At 46.8% G+C, this 10,000-nt stretch overlaps 2 protein-coding genes across 2 annotated transcripts in view; one reads left to right on the plus strand and one right to left on the minus strand.

The window, feature by feature from the left end:
• dpf2l (D4, zinc and double PHD fingers family 2, like) overlaps positions 1–4,045 on the plus strand; it is a 9,041-nt gene extending 4,996 nt beyond the window's left edge. The window contains exons 7-11 of the mRNA XM_056601007.1: positions 1–18; positions 839–970; positions 1,447–1,559; positions 2,205–2,286; positions 2,796–4,045. The exon at positions 1–18 is cut by the window's left edge and continues 117 nt beyond it. Of these exons, the coding sequence (XP_056456982.1) occupies positions 1–18; positions 839–970; positions 1,447–1,559; positions 2,205–2,286; positions 2,796–2,881 (431 nt within the window). The 3' untranslated portion in view covers positions 2,882–4,045. The remainder of the gene's footprint in view (positions 19–838; positions 971–1,446; positions 1,560–2,204; positions 2,287–2,795) is intronic.
• Positions 4,046–5,199: 1,154 nt separating this feature from the next.
• Positions 5,200–10,000, minus strand: part of LOC130390828 (sodium/potassium/calcium exchanger 3-like) — a 13,474-nt gene continuing 8,673 nt past the window's right edge. Inside the window, exons 12-17 of the mRNA XM_056600980.1 lie at positions 9,445–9,730; positions 8,052–8,218; positions 7,636–7,750; positions 7,182–7,294; positions 6,934–6,999; positions 5,200–6,193 (exon numbers count right to left, since the gene is read on the minus strand). Of these exons, the coding sequence (XP_056456955.1) occupies positions 6,083–6,193; positions 6,934–6,999; positions 7,182–7,294; positions 7,636–7,750; positions 8,052–8,218; positions 9,445–9,730 (858 nt within the window). The 3' untranslated portion in view covers positions 5,200–6,082. The remainder of the gene's footprint in view (positions 6,194–6,933; positions 7,000–7,181; positions 7,295–7,635; positions 7,751–8,051; positions 8,219–9,444; positions 9,731–10,000) is intronic.

A 10,000-nucleotide genomic window follows, 5' to 3' on the forward strand; every position in this document is an offset into this window, starting at 1 on the left:
AGCCTGACGAGCCCAAGAGTGAGTCACCGCCCTCGTGCACACACAGGGAGTGAGAGGCAGCCAGCTGCTCACTCTCTCCTCATTCTTTCATTTTAAGCCGACATATTTGATCAGTGGGTTCAACGTTACAGTAAACAGTTCTTCTGTATGAATGGAATTTTTGGTGAGCCAGGTGAAGGGACTGACGGTGTAAAGAGTCTAGTGGTGGAGGCTGAGGGTGTAGAGAGTCTAGGGTGGAGGCTGAGGGTGTAGGGGTTCTAGGGGTGGAGGCTGAGGGTCTAGAAGGTCTAGGGTGGAGGCTGAGGGTCTAGGGGTGGAGGCTGAGGGTGTAGAGGGTCTAGGGTGGAGGCTGAGGGTGTCGAGGGTCTAGGGTGGAGGCTGAGGGTGTAGAGGGTCTAGGGTGGAGGCAGAGGGTGTTGGGTCGTGGTGTTGGCTGTTTGACCCCTCCACCACGCCTTAATGCATGACTCAACACTTTCCTGACTAACAAGCACACACTTGGGATTTTCAATGCTCTATTTCCCTCATATCTAATTATAATCAATCAACGCTTTTTTAATATAATTTGATGTGATTGAATGTGTCGGGGGGGGGGGGGGGGGGGGGCTTTACCTGTTTCTGCTGAGTGGAGGTTGGCTAGCCTGGTGAGAATATGACATACCGTAATTGCTTTGATTGAAAAAGATGTGTTGTGCTCTATTCTGGTTCTCATTGGACTTGCCTGTCAGTAGTAGTGAATTTCAATCATTGATGAGTGGGCAGCAGGATCAGGTGAGAGGTGGGGAGAGGGGGGGAGGGTCTCCACCACTTAACACCTTCCTCCTGCCCATTGTCTCAGCCCCTAAGAAGGGTCCCAATGGACTGGCCCTGCCCAACGACTACTGTGACTTCTGCCTGGGAGACTCCACCCTCAACCAGAAGACCGGCCAATCAGAGGAGCTGGTGTCCTGCTCCGACTGCGGCCGCTCAGGTACACCTGGTTTTACGATCGACCCCTCTGCAGAACCTCGTGCCAGTCTGCCAGACCTGCGGTCTTTCTGTTCTGAGTTTGTATTCATGTTAGCGCTGCTCGATTATGGGAAATCATAGTCACGATTATTTTGGTCAATATTGAAATCACGATCATTCAAACGATTATTTTTGAGTTTCAAAACATGATGCAATATTCAGCATTTCTCTCCAATAACCACTTTGTAACTGAAAACTGAAATTTCCCCTTTAAAAAAATACGCAAACTGAAATTCAAAAATTTTGAATTTCAAATAATGTACTGATATGTATCCAGATGTTCTGCACATTCTATAAAACATTTAATCAATAAAGTAAATATAAAAAAAAACGTGTGTAAACTCGATTTATGTTAGTTTTCGAAATCGTGATCAGAATTGTATTAGTGCCCCAGCCCTAGTTGATGTTTGTTGACCGTGTCCAATGGTTCCCCCCCAGGCCACCCCACCTGCCTGCAGTTCACGGCGGTGATGATGGCGGCCGTCAAGACGTACCGCTGGCAGTGCATCGAGTGCAAGTGCTGCAACGTGTGCGGCACCTCGGAGAACGACGTGAGGACACACGCGCACACGCAACACGCACACACTGCGCCAACACACACACACACACGCGCAGCACCCCCCCAACATGTACACATGCACGCACGCACACACACAGGAACACACGCACATCTTATGACTAGGCCGAAGCACATTAAGACCAGTTTAGTAGTAGTACTAGCCCAATGCTGGATCACATTAAGACCAGTTTAGTAGTAGTACTAGCCCAATGCTGGATCACATTAAGACCAGTTTAGTAGTAGTACTAGCCCAATGCTGGATCACATTAAGACCAGTTTAGTAGTAGTACTAGCCCTAGGCTGAACCACATTAAGACCAGTTTAGTAGTAGTACTAGCCCTAGGCTGAACCACATTGAGAGCATTTTAGTAGTAGTAGTAGTAGTACTAGCACTAGGCTGAGCCACATTAAGACCAGGCAACTGGGTGCCATGTCCGAGGGGTTCGGGGCCAGAGATCCCGCGGCTGCCAGCCAGGGGGGAGAGGTGTGTGTGATGACCTCCTCTAAATGGACAGCAGTTTGAATTGCGGTGCCCAATCTCATTGAGTCAATGTAGCGCCCACTTTCTTGTATTTCACATAATTTTGTGTTTTCTTCCTGGAAAAATAACTGTGTGTGTGTTTGTGTGTGTGTGCAGGACCAGCTGCTGTTCTGCGATGACTGTGACCGAGGCTACCACATGTACTGCCTCAGCCCCCCCATGACGGAGCCCCCGGAAGGTGAGCCGCTAATAGACCGCCCGGTCGCTCTGCTCTTCTTCTGTGGTGTTGAGTCATCCCAGCGGGGGGAGGGTGGTTCTCTTTGTCGATTAGATTCTGTCTACGGTATTTTAAAGTTACTTCTCGGCTCATATTTAATGCATAAGGTCAAAAGATACATTTGCCTTCAAATAGAAAAATAGGCCTTGCCACCTTTCAGTGTTCGGCACCTCGGAGAACGACGTGAGGACACACGCACACGTAACATGTACACTTGAACGCACACAAACACACGCACACAAACACACACACATCTTATGACTAGGCCGAAGCACCTTGAGACCTGTTTAGTAGTAGTACTAGCCCTCTGCTAAAGCACATTAAACTCAGTTTAGTAGTATACAACAAAGATAGCTAGGATAAGATGCTATATTAACTAAGTACTATAACTTAGTACGACTAGTGCGTACATTAAGTGCCAGGACGGGCAGCATGGTTGAAGGGTTTGTGTTGTGTTTTTGTGCGTGCAGGGAGCTGGAGTTGTCACCTGTGTCTGGCGCTGCTGAAGGACAAGGCGTCCATATACCAGCAGAACCAGAGCTCCGCCTCTGATTGATCGGCCAGGCCCCCTTTTCAGTGAGCTATGGGGAACCCCCATCTCCCCGTCCCCTCGCTTTCAGAGCACCCCGGAGTGCGGTCTTAAACACACACACACACACACACACACACACACACACACACACACACACACACACACACACACACACACACACACACACACACACACACACACACACACACACACACACACACACACACCCCTTTTAAGATCAAATAGGGAAAACTTCAGCCCCTTTGCAATACCATACTCCCAAAATGAACACGTACACACACACACTATCTCCACACTGTGGCTCGATAAAGGGGGAGATTGAGCACAGTAACCATGGTAACCAACATTTCCATGGAAGCTCTTTGGAGTGAAAAGATTAGCATGGCAGCTAATTACATAAGTCCTACATACATACAGGAATACATACTCTCTCTCACACACTCACACACATACACACACCATACTTATACTGTTGGGACTGGTAAATCCTTTCTTAAAAAAAAATAAAAAGCCAAAATGATATAGTTGCTATTGTTGTATTTCCTCCCTTGTATGAGTCTGGGAGGGCACCTTTTAACGGATTATCAAAACCTTTTTGTGAAGAGATATTAACCATCAATAGTTGACTGTCGTGGCTGTCTGTCGGATCGAGGGTTTCCGCTACGCAGAGATCCACGAGCGCCTGCCCATCGACCCATCAGGGTCGGCAGGCTGTCCTCCTAGGAGAGGTCGACCCCGCTGGGCCAGAGGCGGGGCCAGAGGCGGGGCTAGAGGCGGGGATAGAGCCTGGCTGCCCGGGTACGGCCGCAGACTTGTGGTGGAGCTAAACCAAGCGGACTTGTGGGCAGACGTCTTGGAGTCGTGTTCACGGTAGTGAGATATTCTCGTCTACGCCACAACTGACGGGAACACTCTCTGAGCCTTTTGTTGCCTAGCGATGTGCCCACGTCCCCCCCCTCTATGTGATTCATTGCAGCAAAAAAAAGTATAAAAAGACAACAGTTTATTTTCTTTATTAAAGGCAGAAATTTGTCAAATGTTGATGTACTTTTTGTTACTAGCGATCTGTTGCAGTGAACTCTTAAGTTAACCCTCCCCCAACACACACACACACACACACACACACACACACACACACACACACACACACACACACACACACACACACACACACACACACACACACACACACACACACACACACACTTTCTGAAGATACTTTTAGTGTCTTTGATATCTGTGGTTGTGAATTGTCGATGGTGTGTGTATGTGACCCCTCCTGGCAGAGTGGCACTGGGGCAGAACACCGTCACCAGGACCCCTAGATCATACCTCCACCAGGTCCCCTAGATCACACCACCAGGACCCCTAGATCACACCTCCAGGACCCCTAGATCACACCATTACCCCTAGATTACACCGTCACCAGTCCCATCGCTGCTTCACCTCCTCCACGCTGAGACGGATTTGCATGCAGATTGTAGCTGTTTTGGATGCACACGGAAAACTCTCACAGCATATTTTTAATATTTTGTACACACAGTATATATATATAACTTGATATTCCACTGGTATTGGGAGTTTTTTCTAGTAGGATTTTGTAAAGTATATAGTATAGCTTACAATTGGGTGGGGGGGGGGGAAGTGTAGTTATTAAACCAACGTGTATTGTATTTGGATGTTTTGTATTTTGTTATGATGGTCGTTTGTCTTTGACGTTCTGCAGTCACCTCATAGACCTCCATTATGAGTCCTTGTAACGGTTCCATGATATAATTTCTTGTGTTATTTCTTTTTTTTTTTTTACATTTATTTTTTGGTATCAAAACTGATGAAGCTCAAGTGTAATAAAAAACTCACGATGTATTTGAAGAACATGTGGTTGTGCAGTTATTTGATTTGTATTCTTTGTGTATAACCGAGTGAATCAATGCATATTGAACAAACTAGAGCCACTTTTTTAGTGGCCCAACTTTGAGGATACTGCGTCCAAGCAGAGATTTAGTGAAGAGACTCGACCAAAAGGAGATGGACAGCTACCACAAGGGGAAGATTTAGAAGTCTTCAAAGTCAACACATCCATTCAAAAAGGATTGAAAAATAATTGCTTTCTCCCATAAAGAGAATAGCTCATATTAAAAACTACACAGAGTACAATCCAAAAAAAAAAAAAGTAAAACAGTTAAGCTAAATTTAAAACAAGTTCATTGGTTTGCCATTATCTCCATGTCCAATTAAGGGCTATTACCATGCAATGAAAGTAGGATAAGGCCAGTGAACTCTGCAGTCGGTCGTTGGATATATTTGTTTAATTTCTTGAGTTTCACTGGGAAATGAAAAGAAAAACTGGAAACGTACAATTTGTTTTATTTCACATACAGACGAACACCCAAGTATTTCCCCACTGACATTCAAAGGAAGGATATTTCCCCCAAAATAAAAATCTATTTTTTAATGCTTTGAAGCTTTCACAAATAAATTGGGATTTGTGTTTTAATTACAAGAGAGCACGGTGTGGTAGTGCAATTATCGGTGTGGATTAGCCATGCTACATCGTACAGGAACACACACAAAGGCTTGATTTAACATGTCTACAATATAACTTGTACATAAACCAACCCCACAACCAGAAAGCCACGATACACACAGGAAGAAACGCATATCATCTATGAGGACCGAGGAAGTCATTGCTTGGTTGCTGGTCATCACAATCGTTTTCATGTTTACATTTTTAATCACGATATCTGAAACAACGTATTGCACTAAAGGGCAGTGGAAATAGTACATTACAAAGTAAATTTTTAATACGTTTGTTTTGTTTCAAAGTCGTTTGTTAACGGCACAACATGTGGGCTGGAGGTGTTTGGTATAAAACTGCAAAATACTGACGGTATCAAAGGTAAAGAAGTGCAGCCAGTGGGACGTTACAATCTTATAGCAAAACGCAGCAGACTTGACTTCCTTTTTACTGGATCACTGTTTGCAGCATGGGGTACAGTAACTGTGTGCGTGTGTCTGAGAAACAGAATGTACTAGTGAGTGTGAATTACTGCACCAGGGGAATAACAGTACACACCTTTCGTGATTCACCACAAATACAACCTGTTTTCCCGCCCCCAAACACTGCGATACTTTGAGATGTTTATGACGATGTGAACAAAGTTGTGTGTTTCTCAGTGTGTGTGTGCGTGTGTGCTTGGCTCTCTAGAGCCTCTCGAAGCCGACGGAGCATAGCAGGAAGACGGCGTACAGCATGATGAGGCTGAGGCCCAGCCTCCGGTCCAGCCTCCAGTGGTTCAGGTGGACACTGAGCACCTGGGGGGGGAGGAGTCAGTGAGCAGAGGAAGGTACAGGAGACCAGTGGGTCCCAACCTCTGGGTCGGGTCCCACTTGGGGTCCCCTGATTGGCATACGGGATTGTGAGAGACACATTTTGAATGTAAACGTTTCATTTCAGATTTGGAAAGTGTCCTAAAGGTCTTTTACATGCAGAATGCTTGATGATTTTTAGGGTAAAGGAAATCACTGTGTATAGCTTATGTTCGCTGGGAAATTGATGTTACGGCCATGTTCGTAGCCAGCTATGAGGTCAGTGAAGTCCAGACCTCTGTAATGTTTTTAGAGCTAAAAATTATATTGGAAACTAAATACTGCTGTATAAGAAAATCAGTTGGAGAGAACTTCTCAGAAGATTAGTTCATGTTCTCGACTGATTTATTATTAATGAGCAGATAGGAGTTATGCTTGTGACCCAGTGCAATCCCGGAACTAAGGGCTGCAATACCCAGTGTTTCCCTAGAGGTGGTGCTGTTGCTGATGCACCGTTAGCATCATCTGTATCGTTGGTGGCTCTTTAACAATAGATGGACTCAGTGCTCCAAGCTCCTTCTTTCATGACACTGAGACTCTCCTGAAAAGCATTTTATCCTGGATTGGTCTTAGTATATATTTCTTAAATTCATACAAGGGAGACACTGGGATGGTAGCTATAGCAACAAATTCCCATGGGGTTATCCTGCCCTCTCGGGCTTAAATGAAGGGACTGGATTACTTACAGTCAGTATGACCGAGGCCAGCAGCAGAATCACAGAGTACACCAGACCTTTGCTGTTGATGTAAACCTGAACAAACAAAGACAAATAATAATCACCGGTAAAACTCAACAAACAAATCATTGATTCACGTTGTGGTGTGTGTCTTTGTGTGGGGGTGTAGGTCTGTGTGTGAGCAGAATGGGGTGGAGTCAGGGAGAGGGGGCGCCCCCTAGTGCGGCTCTGTGTTCCGGGGGGCAGAGTGTCCTCACCACTGATCCGTAGTTCACTATGAGGGTCCGCAGCGCCCAGGGGAAGCCCAGACCCAGCAGCACGTCAAAGATGTTACTGCCGATGGAGTTGGACACGGCCATGTCTCCCATACCTATCAGACATCACACACACACACACACACACACACACACACACACACACACACACACACACACACACACACACACACACACACACACACACGCACGCACGCACGCACGCACGCACGCACGCACGCACGCACGCACGCACGCAGACACGCACGCACGCACGCATGCACACACACACACACACACACACACACACACACACACACACACACACACACACACACACACACACACACACAAAAGAGATACATTAGAGCTGGGCTGCAGGCCTCCCATCAGCTGGATGTGTGTGTGGATGTGTGTGTGGATGTGTGTGTTGAGGGGTCCCTGTGGTCCGGCTCACCCTGCCGGGCCACGATGAGGCTGGCCATGCAGTCGGGGACGCTGGTCCCTGCGGCCAGGAAGGTGATGCCCATCAGCACCTCGGGGATCCCCAGCGTGAAGCTGACCACCGTCACCTGAGGACACACGGGCAGGACGCTGGGTGGGTGTGTGTACATGTATGTGTATGTGTGTACATGTATGGTTGTGTGTGTGTGTGTGTGTGTGTGTGTGGATGGCTTGGTGTGTTTACGGTGTGTGTGTGTGTGTGTGTGGATGTGTAGCGATGGCTGTGTGTGTTTGCGTGTGTGTGTGTGTGTGTGTGTGTGTGTGTGTGTGTGTGTGTGTGTGTGTGTGTGTGTAGATGGCTGTGTGTGTGTTTAGTGTGTATTTAGTGTGTGTTTGTGCAGCTTGCTGTGTGTGTGTGTGGCGTCCTACCATCCAGACCATGAGGTAGGAGAAGAAGGCGATCCACAGCGTGGAGGAGAGGAAGGTGAGCAGGTACCAGCGCCTCCAGCGAGGCCGCCGGCAGTTGGGCACGGTGCAGTAGAGCACGAGGTTGATGGGCCAGGCCACCAGCCAGCGCAGCCGCCCACACCATCTCTCTGGGGCCGGGGGGCACGTTATCACACACACATCCATGACCACACATGTGTGGAGACACAAACATACAGTAGATGGAGACTAGTAATCTACCGATATTATCGGCCGAGATTTGTTTTTTTCACGTGTATTGGCATTTGCAGATTTTTTTTTACATATATTTTTTGATTGATTTACAGACAGTGATTTAAAGACATTTACAGTTCAATACATGTTATTTTCAGACTTGTAACATTTGTTATCGTCATCGTGTAATTTTCATGATGTGAATTGAGGGAGCTCCAAAAATCGGCTCAAGTAAATCGGTATTGGTGTATCGGTCATCGGCTAAGGCTGATGAAAAAAAACGGTATTGGTATCTGCCCTAAAAAATCTGTATCGGTCGATCCCTAATACAGACACACACTTATATAGAGACACACACATATATGGAGACACACACATATATGGAGACACACACATAGAGAGAGACACACGGATAGAGGTTGTGTGTCTCTCTCCTAGATATATGTAGACATCATCTTTTAATAAGCACTCATTAAAAGTTATATTAAATATTCAAGCAGGTCGTATGTGCATGTGTTGCTGTGTGTGTTTGTGTGTGTGTGTGAAGTTCATCTTTTATTAAAGAGCCAGTGACCCAAAATCCTTTTTCATAATTTGTTTTATATGACCGTCAACATGGTAATGTATTCCATTGTATCACTGTTATGGAAATTAGTCCCAATTTTAGAGAAAAAAAGGGTTCAATCTTATGTTTCTGCCCCTCCCCGAAACAGTATGAATGTAGGCGTTCCACTCTGCTGAGAACACTGCCCTCGCGAATTTCAAACACAACAGTGCTCATTATAACGCTCATACACAGCGACAGCACTAAAAGAGTATAGCAAAGTCAGCTTGTGTCATTACCATCGGGCTAACACTACCCCCTCTTTCTCCCAAATTCATTTCTTTAACTAAATCTCTTGCTTTTGAATTCCAGCTGAAAGCGTGCTGTGATCAGTCTGTGATCGGGGTTTAAAGTTAGCAACATGAGGATCCATTAAAGAGACATGAAAGACATCAGGCTGGTCTTTAGGAAAGTGCTAGGAGGATAATTGCTTACTAGTTGGTGAGATTAATGATGACTTTTGCGGTTGAGTGAGGTGCATGTTTGTGTCTGTGCGTGTGTGTGTGTGTGTTTGTGTGTGTGTATTTGTGTGTGTGTGTCCCGCCCCCATCCCCTCACCTGGCCAGGCGAATGGTATGAAGGGGACGTTCTCCTCTTCGTCGTCGTCCTCTTCCTCCTCCTCCTCCTCCTCCTCTTTAAGCTGCGCCCCACCCGCCCCCTCTCCCCCCACTCCCCCCTCCTTCTCCCTGTCTCTCACTCTCTCTCTCTCAACTTCAAGGGGTTGTCTCTCGCCCTCCATTGTTCCCCCATTCTCATTGGCCCACGGCCCTCCGTCGCCGCCGCCAATCTCCTCCCCCACTGCCGGGTCGTCCTCCAACCCCCGAGCCTGGATCAACCTCTGTCTCTGAGAGAGAGAGAGAGAGAGAGAGAGAGAGAGAGAGAGAGAGAGAGAGAGAGAGAGAGAGAGAGAGAGAGAGAGAGAGAGAGAGAGAGAGAGAGAGAGAGAGAGAGAGAGAGAGAGAGAGGGAGGGAGAGAGAGAGAGAGAGAGAGAGAGAGAGAGAGAGAGAGAGAGAGAGAGAGAGAGAGAGAGAGAGAGAGAGAGAGAGAGAGAGAGGGGCAGATACAAAGGGTGGAAGGTAAAAAAAATTAGAACATCCTTGAAGTCTCCATGGT

Source organism: Gadus chalcogrammus, chromosome 10 (assembly GCF_026213295.1).
Source record: "Gadus chalcogrammus isolate NIFS_2021 chromosome 10, NIFS_Gcha_1.0, whole genome shotgun sequence".
In the NCBI taxonomy this organism is placed as follows: domain Eukaryota; kingdom Metazoa; phylum Chordata; class Actinopteri; order Gadiformes; family Gadidae; genus Gadus; species Gadus chalcogrammus.